The sequence below is a fragment of the Dermacentor albipictus genome, chromosome 9 (genome assembly GCF_038994185.2).
Source record: "Dermacentor albipictus isolate Rhodes 1998 colony chromosome 9, USDA_Dalb.pri_finalv2, whole genome shotgun sequence".
Classification (NCBI taxonomy): Eukaryota; Metazoa; Arthropoda; class Arachnida; order Ixodida; family Ixodidae; genus Dermacentor; species Dermacentor albipictus.
In genome coordinates this window covers 84646837-84668679 of record NC_091829.1, presented here as the reverse complement: position 1 = coordinate 84668679, position 21843 = coordinate 84646837, and the positions used below count along the sequence as shown (strand labels likewise).

At 48.2% G+C, this 21843-nt stretch overlaps 1 protein-coding gene across 1 annotated transcript in view; it reads left to right on the top strand.

Annotated features, from left to right (window-relative positions):
• The first annotated feature begins 4027 nt into the window (after nucleotides 1-4027).
• The window catches only part of LOC135919858 (putative PDZ domain-containing protein PDZK1P1), a 163446-nt gene continuing 145630 nt past the window's right edge, over nucleotides 4028-21843 (top strand). Inside the window, exon 1 of the mRNA XM_065453834.1 lies at nucleotides 4028-4729. Within this exon, the coding sequence (XP_065309906.1) occupies nucleotides 4346-4729 (384 nt within the window). The 5' untranslated portion in view covers nucleotides 4028-4345. The remainder of the gene's footprint in view (nucleotides 4730-21843) is intronic.

The following is a 21843-nucleotide window of genomic DNA, read 5'->3' as shown; positions in this document are numbered from 1 at the left end:
CATAATTACCGATATACACCACAGTATAACTTTCCACGGCTCGTTTCGAAGGCAACACCGCATTCACTAGAGGCGCGTTTGTACCTTTTGGAAGCATCGAAATCGTGGCTGAGTGGTAGCGTCTCCGTCTCACACTCCGGAGACCCTGGTTCGATTCCCACCCAGCCCATCTTGGAAGATGCTTTTTATTTATGGAGTGCCTGCCGTGATTTATCGCTCTCGGTCAACGCCGCAAAACGCCGACGCCGACGACACCGGCTTTTCTGCGACACGAGCTCCTTAACGCTATCGCGTTAAAAACCAAAAATGCGCGCGTCGTTGGACCGGAATATCACTTTGTATTCGGACATCATGCTTCCGCATTAACTCGCAGGCGCAAACGAGATTTTGTTTTTAATAACCGTCTCATGCCTTTATGTGTTCAAATATCGTGAGTTGCATGTTATGAATTTAAATGCGTACTGCTGTGACGGGACCCAGAATTCTGTTCGAGCTAGAATTATTGGAACGTCACTGTATCAGGTAAACACTATATAAAGTGAAAAGCGGCAGTCGTTCGCGCCCTCTGAAGCCGGTATCTATAACAGCAGGAGCTAATGCAGGAAGGAAAGACTCTAGTGTAGAAGTTGCGACCACTCACCTAATTCATCTGTTTCAGATATGGAGTGTTCTACTTAAGGAAAGTAAGAGAGGAGTTCACGCGACAAAAGTGTACCAACTCTTCTATGCGACGCTGGTTTCCTCACAACCCTGCAGCGTTTTGCAGATCACCCAGAAGAAATCAGAAACTATTGGCGAGTTGCTAGATCAGGTCGTAGGATATGTCCAACTTCTGCTGTCCATACCTGCATCTGTCGCTACTAGGGGGCGCTCTTTTAGTGCTGTGCGTTCTAGTAAAAACGAACTTGCGCAATCGAATGACTCGGAGGAGGCTGTCGCGCCTCCTGATTCTTCATACACACAACCAAAGGACGTCATTTCTCAATTTAGAAGATGTCATCAAGGAATTCGTGAGCAGAACAGCAGAGCGAGCAGCAACCTCTGGTCCCACCAAGAGTGTCTATTTAACTTGCTTTAACTTTACCTCTTAATGTCTAAGAGTTAAAGTAGGCATTAAGAGAAAAAAATGGGGCTGGGCATGTCATGCAATGCGCAGACTAGATAACCGTCGGACCATTAGGATAACAGGATGGGTACGAAGAGAAGGGAAGCGCAGTAGAGGACGGCAGAAGACTAGATGGAGTGACGAAATTAGGAAATTTGCGTGTGCTATTTGGAATCGCTTAGCGCAGGACCGGGGTAATTGGAGATCGCAGGGAGAGGCCTTCGTCCTGCAGTGGACATGAATAGGATGATGATGATGATGGTGAGTATGATGATGATGATGAACTTTTACTTGGTCAGTCGTCATATACTGGGTTTACTGTGAGAGACTAACAGAATTTAAGTGAACTGAAACATAGAACGTAATGGCCCCTTGAGATGAAAATTGCACCTAATTTTGGACTAGCATGCAAGGCCTCTGCACTTATATGTGCAGATATGGTGTGAGCTTATGTTGGTTTAATGTTGAATATATGTGTGTGCACTTACGTTGGTAGGTCTATATTAAATTATAGGGTTTTACGTGCCAAAACCACTTTCTGATTATGAGGCACGCCGTAGTGGGGGACTCCGGAAATTTCGACCACCTGGGGTTCTTTAACGTGCACCTAAATATAGGTACACGGGTGTTTTCGCATTTCGCCCCCATCGAAATGCGGCCGCCGTGGCCGAGATTCGATCCCGCGACCTCGTGCTCACCAGCCTAACACCATAGCCACTGAGCAACCACGGCGGGTAGGTATATATATATATATATATATATATATATATATATATATATATATATATATATATATATATATATATATATATATATATATATACTGGTCCGGCTACTAACCAAATTACGCGACCAGTAGATGCGCATATTTATGCATACCTTTTGTTGTCTTCTTGAAAATAAAGTGTCATTTATTTATTGAATACTGCCAAAAAATGCTGCTTATGTAAGTCACAAGGAAATCCATGCGCGTATTATAGTATGTGTTTTTGTATCATGCTGTTTCATTTGTTGCTTAGAGGGAATTTTTTTTTTTCAGATTGCATATAAAAACATAATAAATACCATATTTCCTAAACATACAGATTTGTAGAGCGTCAATAAACAATTGTTCAATGCTGTTCCGTGCTAATGATACGCAGTAGCAAGCGATTGGAAGTGCTGCGTGATAAAGTTATTTTGGCACGGAGAAAACAGAAATTGCTGTACGCGACGCAGCGAAAAGTATGAATTAACCCGCAATGGTATTGTTTCTCTCGGACGAAACTCGGAGAGTAACTGTATCCGTAAAAATTGTTACAAAGAATTATTAATAAACAAAAAAGAACGAGAGAATAAAACTCACAGCAGCGCGTATTCTTGTAACTGTAACATTGCTGCCATGGGCGCGCGGTAACCAATAGTAAAGCAGTTGTTACTGATCCCTTTTTAAACAGGAGAGGCGCTTGAAACGCCACTGTTACAAGAAGCGAGACGTGGTGCCCCCATCCTGTGCAACGTTACGTTTCTCTCTCTTTCTCTCTTTTTTTTTTAGTGCTCGCGCGGTAATTGTTACAAGGCAGATTGAGAGATGGCGCCACCATCCCCTGCGATGCGTTGCACGCTGGTCGAGCGCTGTTTCCGAATCATCCACTTCCTCTGTTTCCGTAACCCTCCTCCACCTCTTGAAACTACGAGCACACTAACGAAATAATCAAGTTGCGTCAGGCGCTCCATCACCTTGACACTGCTGTCTGAACACTGTGCATTCATACCGCCATGTAGTTACACCTATTGTTGTACCCCAGTGCTTAATAAGCCAAGTTAACCCCGTTTAGTAGAAGTCCAACGTTCTATCGCCCACTAAACAAAACGTAACGAAACATGTTCTCAGAAGCATAGGTCGCCATTGCAGTGTTTTATAACCGCTGAACGCGCCACGCATTAGCATGAAAGAAAGGAGTGAAACGCAGTGAAAGAGAGACGTAGGACAGAAACAAGGCGCTGCTTCTGTTCCTGTGGTGTTTTCTTTTTTCCCCGTATTTTAATATTGAATTCAAGTGTCAACTCGCGCGGTTTATTCTCCCGGAAGAATTTTCACTTAATTAGACCCTGCGGATTTTATAGTGATCAGCAAAGACAGTAAAATTTAACCTCACAGCTGCTCGATTCACTTAGACCTGCTCCGAAAGCTTCATCTGTTTAGCCAACTGAGCTTTTAGAGCTGTCATCTGCTCTGCGTAGGTTAAAGTGCGCGCTTACGAGTGTGAATTCGCCGATAAGGCAGGCGTTATCACTTGGGTGACGACTATACAGGAATCGCGAGACACGCTAGGCTTTTCATTAATGGGTGAAATCGAAGCACGTATACCTTCAGGTAAAATGCATTCCTTGTTCCGCGGTAAACAACCTCCGCCCAGTCATTTCCTGCATTTCTCGTGCATTCTTACGAGATAATGTAAACAGTGATATATTAGTTGCAATGGCTTTCAGCTTCACAGAGGCTAGGCAGGACCGTCAGCACAGTCGAAAAACTGAGAAAAGTGATGTTTTGTACAGACCAGGTAATGAAAACATTGTGTTGATGCGCACTACAACATCAAATTTCCCGCTTTGTGCTAAGTGCGAAATCGTGGCTCGACTTCTTACTCAATGATTACAATCCAAAATAGATCTAAATTATTACATAAAATTTACAAAATTAATTCCAAAAAAATATATTTAACAAGGCATATAAAAATGAAGATTTTTAACTTGTGCATGTCTTTTATTCTCACACTAATGCAGCGCCATTTGTGTTTGGCGGCGAAGAAATGCAAAACGCCGCCAGATCTGGCCAGGCCTCACGAGGTGAGCCTTTCTGTTGATAAACTTTAATTCTCTCAAAGCAACACAGAGGGCGGCAGCAGACAGCGCGTCGTTCGTCGTTCGCGCCACCAGCGGCGGCTTTTGTCGGTGGGACGCTGGATTTCGTCGTCAGCAGCTGGTCGCCTCGCGAGCCTAGCCGATCCGGGGTGCCTGTGAATTCGCGTCGCCTGCGCCGATCGGCCGTGCTGTGCGTGTGTGTGTGGTGAGGTGTGCGTGCAAGTGCGCGACCGCGAGCCCGAGCCTCGCGCACCGTCCGTCCGTTATTCCTGTGCGACACCTCGCGCTTTCCCGACGCCGGATTGTGCGTGCGCGCGCGTGCGACATTTCCGCGCGCTCGTCCCCGAAATCAAGCAGCGGCAGCATTCGTGAACGCGCAGCAGTATTTCCGAAGCCATGTCGGCCGTTGCACTGTCGCCCGACGCTCCGGCAATCCGGCTGTGCCATGTCGTCAAGTGGCCCGACTACGAGGGCTTCGGCTTCAACCTGCACAGCGAGAAGTCCAAGCCCGGCCAGTACTTGGGCAAGATCGACGAAGGAAGCCCCGCGCAGCTGGCCGGCTTGCGCGAAGGGGACCGCATCGTCGAGGTGAACGGCATCAACATCTCCAACGAGAACCACAAACAGGTGGTCGAGCGGATCAAGGCAGTGCCCAACGAAACCAAGCTGCTCGTGGTCGACCCTCTGGCGGACGCTTGGTACAAGGAGCACAAGATCATCGTCAAGAACAGTCTGCCGACGGTCAAGCAATGCCGCAACCCCGTGCCCAGGCCCGGAAAGGTGAGCGCCGTTTGTCGCCCGTCTCTGCTTGAGTGCATTTCCACATCGTTTTCGGCGACCGCGCTAAGCGCTGTGTTTTCGGAACCTTTTTTTGCTTCTTCTTCTTCGCGGCTGTCATGACACGATTCGGTACGGCGGTCGCCGTTGCTCGGGGCTGACGTCGCAATCCGGTCCGCGTAGCGAACCAGTCGGTGCGGCTCGTAGCGAACGAGATCTCTGTCCGGCGGCCGCCGGGGATGTTGTGTTTGTTTACGCGGCTAAAGCGTGCGCCCAGCACTGGCCTTCTCCGCGTGAACTCCTCCTCTAGGTGAAGGACGGGTCACGCCCTTTTTGTTCTCTGTCATCTTTCTTGTTTCCCCAAAGACGCACCTGTCTCAGAGAGCCAGCGCAAGTTTAGGTTCAACGCGCCGTTCGCTACGTGTGTGTGGGGGGTTGCGGGTCGGACCTTATTTATCACGTGCTTTTATGTCTGGTAAGTCCGAGCCTGGAATGTGTGAGCGAAACCATGCGTTTGGTGACCGGATCGACGCTTGCTGAACGCTGACGCTGAAAAGGCGTTAAAAACTGTCCCCTGCGTCGGTTAATTCACTGAAAGCAATGACGAAATCGCACGATTGGTGAGGTACGCTAATCCCGAGGGCATTATCAATCGGGGATTGAATAGTTTGAGAGAGAATTCACACGCACGGGGAGTGAAAATTTGCCTGCGCTGTGCAACCGGACTTCGTTAACGTAGAACGCGCGGAGACGTTTTTCCGAACGTTCGCGCTTCAGGTCTGCGGAGGGTACCGTTCTGCGTTCGGCGCTCAGCGCTAACCTCTGTGTAACCTGTCGCGTTTGTTCGCACTGCAGTCCAACCTTCGTTCGCCGCATTGAACTATAGCGGCTGTGGGCCTCATGCGATGCGCGGGGTCTCACGATAGACAGCAGGAAGTCTGGCGGGAGAAATAAAAAACTCGCCAAAGCGAAGGCCAGCAGGAATCATTCGCCTGTGATTCATTCTGGCCGCTGAATTCTTGCCTGCATGGGAAGCAGGAAGATGCCGAGACCCGTCACAGGCGTCGGCTCATTCGAGGGGAGAGAGAAAGCGGCATGAAGGCGTTCTACGAATATCCGATTTATTTATTTGTTTACTGCTGCGACAAATCGGAGATGTCTCGATCTGAAAAAGATGGCGCGCGTATTTGCCCACGCTGAAGGATACTGTCCATTCTTTATTCTTTCTTTTTCTTCTCTCTATCTTGTTACCTGTAAGCTGCTGCAGAAGATGGGAATACCTGTCGGGACGTATTGATGGCGATATGCGCTCAAATTAGAGCAAAAGTTCGCCGCTATCTTCAGCTTCGTCGTCTGCCACTGCCTGTCGGAGCGAAGGAACGGCCTTGACCGTTCGCGCAGCGTCCTGAGCTCGGCCTAACACAATTCTTTTTTCCGGTATTTATTTCTTTTCGCCACACTGCAGACACAAAGGGCGTCGACTAGCGTAGTTGAAGCTGTCTCCTTTTTCAAGCTGGAATCCGACGAGCGACTTGACTGTACTGAATGTATATGCAACGGTCATAACGACGATGACGTGTCTGCTGACGTATGAGCGAAAACTGTTATCCGCTGTTCCTTTTTTTTTTTTGCAACCTTATCTGGTCTTCTGTTTTTTGCCTTCTGCTGTAGGTCGAACTTAGACCGCCCCAAAAATTGTTTTCATGGACGTGTCTCAATAAATCTACGCGTTGTGTTCGCACTCACTGCACCGTTATTTCGTTACGTCCTCCTCGGCCGCGTCTTTGGCGCGCCTCTTTTTTTCGGCGTGCACGACCTCGTTCTGAATGAACTATGGCTACGCCGGGGGGCGTTCCCGATAACTCAGCCGGTAGGGACGGCCGCCGGTGGTTCGGCTGAAGGTTGCGAACGCAATGCAGCTTCTGATACGCCGTCGTTATAGCTACTCTATCTCGCCTCGTTCTAAATGCGAGAGAATGAAACGGAACCACGAGATACGTGTCCACCGCGTGTCCTGCGCTTTCTTTTTTTTTCTTTTTGTCGTGTCCTTTTAACCCTGTAATGATAAACGTATCGTGTGTGTTGCGACGATCTTTGACACTTCAACATTCTCATTTACGTGCGGGCAACTTGGCGCAGTGCGTATCGTATAATGCGTTTTTTGTGGCTCAACGGCGAGTTTTCAGTGGTGGGTAGTTCAGCGAACAAATTTGCCCATTCGTCATTATATTCTTGAACTTTTATCAAATAACATTTCTTTTAATTTTTTTACGTAACTGTATTCTTCGTGTCCAGAAATAAAGGTGAGACAGTTGTTCTAATTTTCCTTAATGTGGAAGTGTTACATCGTTATACATAGTATGCACGTGTCGTCACATCCGCTGCTGTCATCGGCTTCCGCACTACCTTCCGCCATCTTGGGGTACCTTATCAACAGGCGCGCGCATAGGCTGGCATAGGCGTATAGGTTCCCCAACATGGCGCTGCCATAAACCGGAAGCCGCGGAGTATCGTTGAATGACGTACGTGCATACTATGTATAGGCAGACAGGAACTACATCATCCTTATAGGCGGACATAAACAACATTACGTCAGTTTATACCCGTAATGCGCTCTTTCAAAATCTCGTTTTCTATAATTTGGAGGGAAACAATGGTTGGACGTTACGAAAGGAGTAGAGTTTGGCCGGTCATGTAATGTGTGTACAGCGGAGTGGTCTATTCCAGTGACGGTTTAGTGAGTGCCGAAGAAAAAGAAACGTACTCGAGGGCGGCAGGGTGGTGGCGACGGGGTTAGTCAGGCAAGTTGCCGGCACAGATCGAACTCAGCTAACGCAAGAGAGGGGTAATTGGAGATTGCTTGGGGTAAACTTTCGTCCCGCAGTGGGCATAATCAATTAGGCTGAACATGACGCTATACTTATAAGGTACACCGAACGTACCTTTTTTCGGATTTCGCCCCAAAACCACAGCGTCCGTGCGTTAGTGTGACGTCATGGATTTCGTAAGTGTTTCCTAGCGTTTGGCCCTTCTTGTAGCGCGTGAAGTTCTCGAAACTTGCGACGCCGAGTTTTTTGGTTCCTTCAGAAAACGGTGCACTCCTGTATTTACCGAAAAGAACAATTACCAGGATCAGCGTAGACGCTGGTAAAAAAATCCACGATATCGCGATAAGGTATGGTGCGGGAACTTCACGCTGGTGTCACCACATGTATTTTCTTTTATTGTGTCTTTTCTTACTTGCCAAGCTTACTCCCCCGGTAATCGCCTTTTTTTGAGGTCGGAGAAGCAAAATTCGCCAATGCAGCTCAACTTCAAGGGGTACTAAGGAGAGAAAAATATTTGATCTGTTTTTTGTAGATTACACTTTGCGACACCAAAAAGAAAGAAAAGGGAAATACAATATACTTCGATACCCGTGACGTCACACTGAAGTGCCAATGCTCGTGCTATGGCGCGAGCTGAAAGAAAATGGAATTTTGACCTTCACTTTCTCTTCTAATAATCAATATATTACCGCGAAATTAACGAAGATAAAGCTTTCAAAGAATATCTTGTTAGCCTGAACTGATTTAGTTTACTCCCTTTAATATTCCGGTGTAGTCCGTCTGGACCTCAATCAATCAATAAATAAATCAAAGCTTTATTGTACAATGTCAAAAAGAAGATGCGTACAAGAATAGCTGAACCAATATCTTTTCTGGCTAGTATCTGGTCACTACAATACAAGGTCGCTGTAGGTGAGCCACATTCCTATTAAAAGATACACATTTCTAAGAAATCAATAACTTCCTTGTGTTTCCTTTCCCTTTCTCTCTCTCTAAGAAATCAAGAGACATTAGCTTAACAATAGACAGCACATTCGAACGCAAGAGTATGGGCAGTGACCGCGCAGAAACTACTTACGATGCATGCTTACAGAAGCGAAAGCATTTAAAGCTCCTCGTAATGGATGCGCCGTTTACGCATCCCGTGTCTGCGCAGTTTCGGGTCTCACCAGAGTCTAACTGACCTACAGCTTACCATCGGTAACACGTGCTGGTCGGCCACTCGCCGTAAATAGTGAAGCGTATGACTCGCACTCGGTAGACGCGCACCTGTCAGCAGACGATAGCAGACGATGGCGGACAGCGGCACCTAGCAGACGACGCAGCAGAAACGGGAAGTGCCCTGCAGTATGTTTGTCATTTGGCCACGGCATCTGCGAAACTGCACCAGGGTTGCTCAATTCGTCGTTCTCCTTGTATAAACCTGGTATGGCCCATAGTCGTACACGCCGCGGACATCAACAAAGCGTCGCACTGCGTGTGCATGGCAGGTGTCGTTTGTGGCACGGCTCTTCGTTGTCGATCAGCCGAAACCTCGGACGTCTCTCGTACATGCCGGCCACGTGACTTGTAGACACCAGGTGCAAGGTAGGTGCGCTCAGACTGCGGAAGAAAGTGCATGTGTCGTTGTCATCTTTCTAGCAAGGCATTCTTTCAGTCGGAAAAAAAAGCCTTGTAACACCAGTGCATTCTGTCGGGGAACTGGGGGTAAGGGGGGGAGGGTGCATGACTCAAATTAAATTATGAGAATTCATGCAACTTCCCGCAGCAGCAGGCATCATAAGGGAAGAATCATAAGGGATGCCGTCGCCCGGATTCATTTCAACCACCCAAGGATTTCAAGTTATAAAGTGGCGTGAACGTTTTCAGCATTCTGCCTCCATTTGAAATCGGCCATCGCAACCTCGTGCTCACGAGCGGCATAACCCCATAGCGACCGAGCACAATCGCGGTGCAACGGCAGCGGCTTTGGCCACTGGCTTCAATCCAGTATGATGCTCCCCCGACTGATCTCTGAGGATATGGTTCAACCATAGAGTTTCTTACAAAATATTACTAGGCGGAACGTTTAGCTATCATTAAAGTCGGGGGGGGGCGGAAGGGGGGGGATAATGCATGGATTTCTCTTACCTCTGTGGAAGTTGCGGCTTTGGGTGCTAATCTTGCGGCGTTATTTGTCGCGCCATATACCTTTCTAAAGTTCCAAGAGCTCATAGTTGTCTAAACACGGCGAGGCAGGAAGTATCTGCCCACGTGATAAATTATGGCAAATCTTTACAATGGGAAGTTTTAATCCAATGTAACCCAATGCATGGACCGAAGTGAGGTGCCGTAGCTGAAGGGTTCGTCGTAGGCTATAGGTACACGCATAAGCGATCGATCTGGTTACAGCAAACCATTAGCCACGCGGCTTATACGCGAGAGAGCGCGGCACGAAGCGTCCACGAGCATATCGCAGAAGCGCTTCAAAGTGCAAGTGAAGGACGTCGAAGACGAGGGCACCGCTGTATAATAGAAGGATAAACTGTTGGCACGATGTCGCGGCGAGAAGGAATGGACTGGATGTTGCGCCGAACGGCTGTTGGCACGGTGGACAAATCCGTTTGGAGCACGAAGGACGGAGTTTAGGCACATCCACGCACTACCCATCATTCCCGCACGGGAGTGCCAGTCGGAACATCACGTTCCGCCATAACTCGTACAGCTCAGCAATGGCGGAACGTTGAGCCAATCGGGGAAGCCGCAGCAGCCGTCTGGACCAATCAGGGCTGACACTATGGCGGAACTTGTCAACGTCCAGAATAGCAACTCCGAATGAACTGCCATGTATACCTGCAGCTCACGCGTATACACGTATAGGTAGACGCTGACGCCAGAGTTCCCTCTAGCGATTATTCCAGGAAACTCTATGGCTTCAACGGGGTGCATATCTCGCGTTTTCTTTACGGGGCCGCAACCAAGAAGACCGTATATGCGTGCGATCTTATCACCGCAGACCACCGCGAGTTTATCCACACAGATCGTTTCCTTTTTATCGCACGCTTTCGGTTTTCCTCGTTGGCCAAAGGTGCTGCCGCTCGCGCTACCTTCCTTCTTTCTTTCTTTTTTTACGGGGTCACAGTTCGGCGTGCGGGCCGTGTGCAACTGTGCCCCGTAATCTACGGCAGTACCGTACCCGGTATGTCCCATGCGTGCCCTGGAGTCCTGCCTCGAACGCGCATCGCTCGTAACACCGATAACTGCTGGTCGTTACGGCGTGAAACGGAACGTTGTATATACCTGGCTGAAGTCGACTGCGTAGCCGTTGCAGTGTACCGTTGCAACCGCGCTCACGTTGCAAGCGCTTGCGCTGTGTTCAGCGCCCACAAAGGCCCCTGCGGTCCAAGGTTCTTTGTGACTCGTAGATAGCGTGGCTATAGCGTATGCAGGATATCCCAACTATCATGCACCAATATTTTTCAAAAGTGTGCTAATGCCACGTGGCTGGACGGAAACAAAGTATAGTGCTGTTTGCCGTCGCTTGGAGATACTATATTTTTCAAAAGTGTGCTAATGCCACGTAGCTGGACGGAAACAAAGTATAGTGCTGTTTGCCGTCGCTTGGAGATACTCAAATTATTTTCTTGCATTCCGCCTGTAATTACATAATTAGTCTTAATTAACCAATGAACTTCTTAAATATAATAATTAGACGAAAAGTTTCAGCGAGAAAATTGCGTAGAGCAACGTGAAAAACTCCTGATACAGTTTTCTGTTGCTCAATACGTGCTACATAAAAGTGCCTATTTTTTTTTTTTCGAACGTCCCATGGTCGAAATTTCCGGAGTCCTCCACTGCGGCGTGCCTCATAATCAGAAAGTGGTTTTGGCGCGTAAAACCCCATAATTTAAGTTACCTCTAGCTGTATACATCTAGTAATTTTAGCGAGAAACTCTGACTCGTCCTTGTTGGTCCAAGCGGCTGGTGTACGTGTTGTGGGTGCCAAGGCTTATCAGTTTTGCGCACGGCACGGGGGTTCTGAATTAATCGCACCCTGGAACCTGCAAGCACGCGCGAGAAGTGCGTTTAGTTTTTTTCCTTTCATAAAGATAAAACAGTCCGCAGTGCATGCAAAACCACCACAGCTTTCTCTTTACGCCATTCCATTCGAGATAAGAATGAAAAAGGAAAGAAAACAGCGTGCTCAATTTGTTCGTGTTCGTCCCTGCAGCAGAAAGGAATGCGGCTCGCCATCAGAACGGAGGAAAGCCGCTTTAACATCTCTTCAGCTCGCGAAGGAAAGGGTATCAATAAAGAAATAAGGGAGGCACATTTATAACTGGGGAAAACGCAGACGCATGCACCGCCGATGAAAAAAAAAAAAGAAAAGGCAGTAAGGGCAAGTATAAGGTTAGAAAAAGAGAGGCTGATTTACAGAAATGCAAATAGTTTAGCCTGACCTTGCTCTAGCCTGACACTTTGCATTTGAGAAGCGCGGAGCGGGTATGTTAATGATGATGGTGATGGACGAAGGAGGTGCATATGTACCATAGTTCATTTACGTTACGGGGCCCCTAAAACCGTGTGTCTAGTCCAGTGGCCTGTAGAAAGGCTACACCTGCTCGTGTAATCACGGCTGTGCTGTTTTAGTCAGGCCACGGGACCAAAACAAACTCTTGGGATGGCGGGCTGCTATCTAGGGTAACGACTTGTGATTCTTGGAATGTTGTTTCAAAGCAGGGAGAGGCTCGAATGAAGGCGTAGACGTTGAGGTTAATAGCAGCGGCCGAGAAAGGAATGCCGCTATGGAGGCACTGTTTCAACAAGGCGTAGGTTAAGACGAGGCGATAGTGCAGGCCAGACAGCGCGAAAAAAAAAAGTAAGGACACGGACATAGAAGGGACACTTGTACAGCCGCTGAGAAGATATTGGTGGGCTAGTTGGTCTACCTTTATAGGTGATACCATTATAGATTATTTGCACTGACGTCATCGTGGCCGCCATCTTCGGGCACTATTATATGGCACGTCGAGAAACTGCACAAACAAGAAGCGCGACAGGCGCCTTCCGCGCCAGTTGAGAAATACGTGTTAGTGCGGTAGTTCGGTGAAAAGTGGTCACCGCGTAAGAAAGCAAAGCAACGTGCGAGTGATAATGCGGTGCGCTGACGTCACGTTTTAGGTGTTGTAGCGCGTTCGTGTGACATTATGGCCATCTACTATTCTAAAGGCAACGCACGTGGTGGACACGCTGACAAATGCACAATCACGCGTGTGAACACACACGCACGCACACGCACGCACACGCACGCACGCGCGCGCACGCGCGCACACACACACACACACACACACACACACACACACACACACACACACACACACACACACACACACACACACAAGTGGGCTACCTCTGCAGCAAAGCCGTACAGCATGGACGAGCGACGAACAAATTAGCCGAAACCAAAGTTTTGTTGAACACGTTTCCACTTGGTCGAAACGTTGGTTCAGCAGTCTGAGACATCACTTGTTTCGTACTGTGTGTAGCATGTATGAGGTGCAAAAGCCGCAGTGTCTTTAGCTCAAGCACTTTTGAAACATTGACACCAACCTCCGTCGGCAATCACGTTAGCAGTTGCGTTAGCACGTCGCTAGCGCTTACCGTCGCCGCGCTACAGTCTGAAGCCCCCTGATCTCGAGCTCCGAGCTTGTCGGCGCGTAACGTCGTGGAGGGGCTTCAGTATACCTCCAGGCCACGTGCCATTTCTCTTACGTGCGAGCTTAACCGATCGCTGCATGCAATGCACCTGCACGGATTCATCTCTACAGCACGCGCGTGAGCTGCAGCAGGTGGCGGAGACGCTGCAGAACCGATGACAGCAAGAAGGCACCGTCGGTCTAGAACCTTCAGACGCGCTCGGTACACCTTTCGTGTGGCAGCGGTGCCTCCCCCCCCCCCCCCCCCCGAGATCTCTTTTGACACGCGGCACACTTCAAGCGGGCAGGTGTTTCACTGAAAGCCGCTTGTAGTCTCTGCGTGCGCTGTACGACGGTTCGTTGCGGTGGTTCCAAACGTTGCCCGGCACTCGGCGCATGCGCCGTAGCAACGTCGTCTGCGCAGACACGCGCGCGTGTATTATTGACGGGTCGCTTTAGACGTACATTTCGCTTGACGCAGCGCGCCCAGCTGCGTATGCATCCCATTGTGCACGTAGCGATTGGACGGGCATTCGGCGACGTCGGGACGCATATGCCGCGTCTCCCTTTGTCAACGCATCCGGCAAGTGGAGCACGACCGAACTGATACCCAGTTCTTAATCATTCGCGCGAGGATGGCACGAAAAACACTGAACATGGGGGCCGCTGGACGATTTCTGCGAAAAAAAACTCGCTAGGCGTGGGAGTTTTACGAGAGGAAAGAAATACTGTCTACCGGCCGGTCTATACTATAAACTGTAGTATAGTATAATATGGTATAGCATAGTATAGTACATCATTCCAGTGTAGTATAGTATAGTATAGTATAGTATTCTGTACTATACTAGAATGGTATACGAAGGGGTCCGTTTCCGTCTTCTTGCAGCCTGCGGCAGCGCCGCAGATTTTTTATTGCCCCCTTCTCTTTAAAGAGGGATAGTTTTTCATCATCATCATCATCATCATCTTGTGTACCGTCTATTGACAACTGGCGGCACAGAGCGGCTGCTTCTCAGAGGCGCCTGTCCATAGTTCGACTGCGAGACCGGAACAGATCTCGAGAAACGGCGAGCTTCGCCTGTATTGAGCGGGTCGAGATGTCCCAGCTAGCTCTGTGGCCTTCCGCTGCGATTAACTGCACGACATATCTGCGATTGAAAGGTGGGCTGCAGTTGGTTGAGTGATTGATTGACATACCGTGATTTGCAGTGGTAAAAGAAACATGTCAAATAAAAGAAAGAATTCGGTTCATTGAAATCAAGGGCGCTGAACCAACTTCCTGCTGAACTGTCTTTTGTTCGTCCAGCGTCTATCCAGTCTGTCTCATTCATTCATTCATTCATTCATTCATTCATTCATTCATTCATTCATTCATTCATTCATTCATTCAATCATTCATTCATTCATTCATTTTCTGCTGCAAACCATGGGCCGCCTTGTGCATGAGCTTTCCTCCTTCCTTTCTTCCGCTGTCAATCATATGGGACGTTACTACATTTGCGTGAGCTTTCTTTCTTTTCCTTTTTTTCTAAGTGTATGGTAAGGTAGCAGTTTGGGCTCGTTTCGAATCCATTACGGGCAAGTAGACGTGTTGCGTATATATATATATATATATATATATATATATATATATATATATATATATATATATATATATATATATATATATATATATATATATATATATATATATATATATATATATATATAGCGTTTCAGCGTAGAAGCAATAAGTTCAGCCGAGAAGTCGTCGAGTCTCACGGCTAAAATGTCATGGGCGGAACAGCGTGCGTCGCTATGCACGAGTCGGCTCGGTTTGTTTGTTTGTTTGTTTGTTTGTTTGTTTGTTTGTTTGTTTGTTTGTTTGTTTGTTTGTTTGTTTGTTTGTTTGTTTGTTTGTTTGTTTTCCTTCCCTACCGAGAAACCACCGGCTCGCAAATCTCTGCTGCACGTGCGCACCATATGAGGGCGCCGTGTATGCGTGTTTGCTAAAGATTGAGGGGCTTTAGTGTTTGCCGGGCCTCTCGGCCCAGTCGCAGTGTCCCTGCGTTGTTTTGCGGCTGCGTTTATGGGGGACCTGCGTGTGCAAAAGCAGATATCCGTGTCACGAAAAATGGGTGACGAGAGCTTCGGGTTGTGGCAGCCGCCCCCCTCCCCCCGCGCTCGGCCCCAACGTCCGTGGCCGCCTTTTCTGCGGTGACTGCCAACAGTTTGCTTAGAAGGGTGAAAGGCGCGCGTTGTTCGGGGCTCGCAAACAAAGAAGTTTCTTGATTAGGGCCTGCACTTGACCGTGCGCTCAGTTAAGGGTGTGTGTGTGTGTGTGTGTGTGTGTGTGTGTGTGTGTGTGTGTGTGTGTGTGTGTGTGTGTGTGTGTGTGTGTGTGTGTGTGTGTGTGTGTGTGTGTGTGTGTGTTTGTGTGTTTGTGAGAGAGAGAGAGAGACGTGCGACGAGGCTTCATATAGCCGCTTCTCGACCAGCGAGGTGTTTTCCTAAAGAGACATATATAGAGGAAAATGCAAGGCCGAGTTGGATTGACAGATATAGGTGTGTGTACACCGCTGTTTCCTGCGTGCCAACGTGTGACATTGTTGCGTAGGGAAGTGCCGCAGCAGCTCCCGCTGCTGCGCCTCGGTGTGAAACGCCCCGCGCCAAAACGGACGAACGGACGCGATTATCTCCACACGTGACCATCCCTCTCTGCCGCGTACTGTGATTCAGGCACTTGACACGTGAGAGGAGCCATGCATTGTTAACCGATTTACGCCTTTTAAGATCCTTATGGGTGAGATAGAGAGGGAGAGAGAGAGAGTAAACTTTATGCAAAAGAGCACTTGCAAAGTTTGTCCTCTCTCTCTCACCTCTAAGGACCTTAAGGGTGAAAATCTGTTTGTAACTTGCACCCGTAAAGGTGTAAGGATGTTAGTTATAGACGGTCGATAGTTTCGATGGATTCGATGGTCGTGTATGAACAGATGGAAGCGGCTTGCAGGAAACAGTGAGACGTTCAAAAAATGACACCCTTGGCTCAGCGGTGTTCGATGAACTGCAGCTGCAGAGGCTTATTATAGGCGTCTCTCGAGGGCTCTGTAATGGCTGCCCTGAGGGGACTGCGTGAAAGCATCATTAAACTTGCGAGCTTGTGCGCTCTATCAGTTTGGGTCCATTGTCGTCATTCTTTCTTCATCTTTTTTATTTCTTTTTATCCTTAAATTCCGGCTTTACCTATGCAAAGCAGCTGGCTAGAGCATTACTATTCAGGCCTCTTTGTCGAATCATTCTTGTGAGGTTAGGCATTTGCGGTGACGTCAACAGCGTGCGAAGCCCTAACTCATGTATACGCCGAAGCTGCATGCGTGATCGACGGGCTCTAATAAGTGGTGTTCAAATCCGCGTCCCAGCGACTGCTCTCTATGCGTAGTATAGCAGAAGCTAAAATCTCGAAGGCCACGCTAATGATGACTACATGCACCGGAAGCAATTTTGCTGAGCCGGGAGACACGTGATACGCGCCACGTTGTGGACACTACCTATTGGCTTGGGAGCAGATTCTTAATGGAAGAGGGGGTTGAAAATATGGGACGAAGCGTGGGAGGTGCGGGGTGGAGGAGGTGGGGATACATCGGAAAATTTGCGCTTGTCGTTCGTTGTGTGCCCCTTCAGTCGCAGTCCAGTGAGCGGGGACCTGTTGAAGGAATCGAGAGAGAGAGAGCGGGAAAGAGAGAATTAGCGGAGGAGGGTGAGGAGGAAAAGTTGGCACTGAGCAAGGAATGCGCGCATTTTGGAACGGTGCCAGCGACTCGTCGCGCTGGAAATAAGAATTAGCATAGAGTGAACGCGAGCTATGGTTAACGAAGTCGAAGTGTGGCGCGCAAGACGGCACAGATGAAAACATGGGAGAGCGGAAGAAAGAAAGAAAGAAAGAAAGAAAGAAGGAAGGAAGGAAAGAAAGAAAGAAAGAAAGAAAGAAAGAAAGAAAGAAAGAAAGAAAGAAAGAAAGAAAGAAAGAAAGAAAGAAAGAAAGAAAGAAAGAAAGAAAGAGAATGTCTCCAGACCTGTATAGCCTGAACTGTGAGAAACGCCACCGGGGAAAACACCAATAAAATCTGTCCGCTAACGCGTGCCAAAATAGCACGCGCGGAACGTATACTTGCATTTTAACGTATACTTTGCTTTTAAGTTTTCCTTCTTTCCACGGACGGTGGATTTCTGGAATAAACTTGATGGGTCTCTGCGCAGACTCGGTACTGAGGATTTTGAAAAAGAATTGCGTAATTAAGTATTCTGGTAATGTTTTCTAGTATTCTGGTGAATTTTGTTAAAAGTACTTGAAATTGTATTTTTTTATTGTTACTCTGTACTCACTCCTGCTATGTCTCAGAAACTGAGACAGCAGTATTTGTAAATAAAAAAAAATTACACTTTAGTCAGAGCGAGGTCGCGGGAGTCGAGCCCGCCACCTCGTAGCACATAGAGCCGGCAAGGCACTGCGGCAAGTAGCGAGTGAGAAATTAAAAGATAAAAAAAAACTCGTAAATGGTGAAATAAACTGAGAATCAGCCAGAATAAGGAAAGGTGGACAAGCGCAATAAAAATCGTAAAGGGAAGAGAGAGAGAAAACAAAAATGAGAAAGGCACCGGCCTCCTAACGAGCGCGCATTTCACCGTGAGAGATAAGCGGCGTATATTAAGCGTTGTGGGCCGCCTGCGTGGCCGCCGAGATCTGGCTGACGAGGAAGGGAATCCTAACAAAATTTTAAAAACAAGAAAAAGAAAAAGAAACGGCGCTCTGCGGGGATGTCGCGCGCTCTTCGACGATCGAGTCGCGCTGCGTCGGACAGCGCATGCGCAGTGTTCAATGCCAAGGTCGCGCCTAGCGGAGCAGTTTGCGTCGGCTGCGTTGGTGGTCGAGGATGATGGAGGAATGTACTACGTACGTATATATATGATGGCACGCAGTGAGCACCAGGGATGGGGGACGAGAACTTTGAAATCGGGCGCGTTGGAGGATCGGGCGCCTCCACCTAAAGCCGCGTTGCGACCTCGTTAGAGGCAATCAGTGTCTTTCTAAATGCGAAAAAAAAAAGAGAGAGAGAGAGAACGTTACCCTCTTCATGTTGCGCTCTTTTCGAAACGGCGCAACTAGGGTATATGCACTGCCGAGAGATTTCGGGATCTTTTTTACGTTGTCAGTATTTTTTTGCCAGTTATTTTAGGCAGTAAGCCAGCTGTTCTTGTAAGCCTGGGGTCCTCGCAGAAAAAAGAAAAAAAGAAGAAACATTCTGCGCTTGTTGCATTGCATTATGCGTTGCTGTGTTGGTTACGTATTCTGGCGTCTCCGAAAAAAGTGCGAACTTGAACCGTTGTTTCGTTTCTCGTTTCGGAGAAAATCGTAAAATACGGCCAGTCGTTGTTTTTGCCGCATTAATACAATATGTTGCGCCTCATCCGAGCGTACTTCAAGAAATTAATGGCATTTCCCGCCCACATCTTGTCTTCTAATTCTGGCAATTTCGAGCAGCTTGCCATGAAGCGCATTATCGTTGTTATTATCGTCGTAATCATCATGACCGGGATATTTTATCTCCCCCGTTAGACGAAGAGCTTTGCCAGCAATCTCCAGTTATCGCTGTCTCGAGGAGGCGCGACTCAGTCCGCTGTCCCACATATTTAATCACGGTTACACCAACAGGCGTGGGAAGGAATCTCCCGTATAATACGTACTAATATGTTTGTTCCGGATAACAAGGTTTATTTCACTGGAGCATAGCAACACATGTTTATTAGATGTTTATTTTTACGTCAATATAAGAAAATGAAAAGTAAGAAGCTCAAGTATTTGCAACGCCGTTCCTTATCTTTTGTTATTTTATTTTCCATTCGTATTTGGCACGTATGTAGAACGAAACTAAGGGTGTTCCGCGGTCAACCAGAGAACCGCGTCTGCAATCCACGTTCGGTGTTGTTTTGTCGTGGCGCAGCCGTCGTTTAATTAACTATGTAAAAAACAAACAAGAAAATACAGGAAAACGCAATTGCGGTCGAGTCTCTCCCAATGTGAATGCGATGCTGCGGTCGGAATGTGGTTCTTCTGCAAAATAACGAAAGAAAAAAAAACGAAACAGCCTCTCCCGTGCAGGCGTCGTTCCCAAGCCGTCATCCCTGAAAAAAGCAGTATCTTTTTTTTTTCTCTCTCTTTCTTCCCCTCTGTACAGCCAGCCGTCCATCTGCAGGGCTCGTTTTTCCTGTGTGTACGTGTGCGCCGACGTGGAATGGATGTTCGCCGCCATTTGTTTTCTTGTTCTGCCGTCTGGTAATTTCCTCTAACCCGTGCGCCTTTCGGTAATCGCTGTACGAGGGCTCTGTGCACACCTCGCCTATCATCTCTCAAGACTCCGCGCTACGTGCTAGATTCGGTCGCACAGCGTGCGATTGCAGCGCCCCCTCGCGCGCGTTAGCGGCGCTGCATGCCTGCGCGCGCGCGCGTCGCACTTGCTTGCAGTTTGGTCTCCTGAAAAGCCGTTCCGCCAGAGTAGGTAATCAGGACGCGATGAGCAGGCCTACGCGTTTGAAGCGCCGCTCGAGCTTCTCGCGTAGTTAATGAGGGGAGAGAGAAAATTTTCGATCAGGCGTTCGTGTCTTGTACGTGAAGAATACTGTAGGGCAATAAGCTGGCAAATCGTTCAACGAACATGAATGAAAAATATTGCGGCAGATCCAACGCAAGTGTTGGAATCTGCGTTAAGCGAAGTGTTCTTGAATCGTCTCAATTAAATGCTGCGCCTATTAAGAGACACGTGAAGCGCGCGTATATCTCATTTTCAATTTAGGCAATTGTTTGCCCGTACCACAGCTGTCTGGGAGGCTCCCTTCCCGCTACGTCTGCTCGCCGAGACGACGACGCCGAAACCATAGAGGAAGGCGGGAGGGAAAGGAGGAAGAAGGCAGGGACGTGTACCAGACGTGCGTGTTTGGCTACCCTACGCCGGGGCACGGGAAAAGGGGGTAGTGAATTAAGCTGTAGGCCCCAACCTTGCACTTAAGCCACCGTGGCACGATAGCATTACCGGGATTATATACTGTCTGCAGCGTTGGCTCGCATTGCAAGCCACAGTAAAGACATTGCGAGAACCGCCTCACTTTGCTCGGTTAGAAACCGAGCGCGGACCATCCATGCCAAGCACAGGAGAGGTAGGCGAAAGAAACTTCGCTGAAAAGAAAAGAAAAAAGATTAACGGATTCATTGTATGAGACACGTGACATAAACGATTAGTCTGTACTTCCGAGTCAAGCGATCACACACTGCGTGTGTGACTAGCGTGCGTTACGTCATAGTTTCAAGCTGCAGGGCAATGTTACGAGGAGATTTATAGTTTAGCAAGTAAGTGTCAGCTTTTATTATATGCAAAAACTTCGTCACGTTTTCGAACGTGTCTGCGCGTTATCGAAATCGTTGGAAGTGAGAGCTGCGCGGCGAGGCGGGATAAATTTAGAGTGGATTTGGTTTATTGCCGGTCCTCTGTATATTGCACAGTATGTTGTGTAAATATGCGCCTGCATTTTACTGCTTCCGTAGCTCCTTCTTTTTTTTCATAAAGGTCCGGTGGATCCCACTCTTATGCGGTAATCGAGGTGTTAAGCGGAACTTTAGTTGGCGTCAAAACAAATGTCATGCTAGCGTAACGTTAATGACGCGAGTGTTTGCACAAAATTACACAAACGGGATGTAAATTTGCGCAGTTGTAACTGTAATGACTGTAATGCCATGCAATGTTGTCCTTGACTTATTGTAGCTCAATGGGTTGTTCCCTTCGCCTAGGAGCTACAGATAAGTCACTGTACAGCGGCGTAACTACCTATTCTCACCTGCTCTCTTATATAAAGTCTCTCTCCCTCTCCCCCTCTCTCTCTCTCTCTCTGTAACTGAACACTCCCCGTTTAATTCACGCTCTGGTCCCATTTCGTTGACTTCTTTCTCCACACTCGGCTGCTTCCGGTGCCGACTACCTCTTCACTTCCCTGTAGCCGACTTCTTTATATTTTCCGTTGCCACATTCTTCCCGTCTTGTTTCGTGTATACGGCTTTGTTCGTTGGTGCACATATGGAGTGGCGCATGCGCTCTCTGGAACATAGGCGAAGAATCTGTGCGTACCCAGTGTCACACGCTTATAGTTTCGCATACCCAGTGGCCCAACTTGTCTACTCGGCATGACAGCGCCCGTAAAGCAGGATGAAGAGGCAAAGAATCAGGGCCTCGCTTGAAAACTCCTGCGGTTGGGCGTACGCAAACAAATTGCGCGGCGGTCCGCGCTGTTGCATCATTCGCGACACCGAATTGTCTCAACTCCGCATACGGCGCGTAATGGGACGTTCACGACCTGTTCGTGTCCATCACTTCGGGCGAGACATCCAGAGCACTCCCCCACTGCCAAACGCGTTGTAGTTTCGGCCTTCAGAAGTTTCTGTGCTTTTTCATCTTTTTTTTTTTCTTTTCTGAAGCCTTAGGCGCGCATTATATTCACGGCTGACACTATGCCTTTGTTCGAGCGCTTAATGCAGCAGACTTCGTGAAGCGCAGGGCCTTATCCACTTCGCCGTTCTCGAGTGTGTCATGCA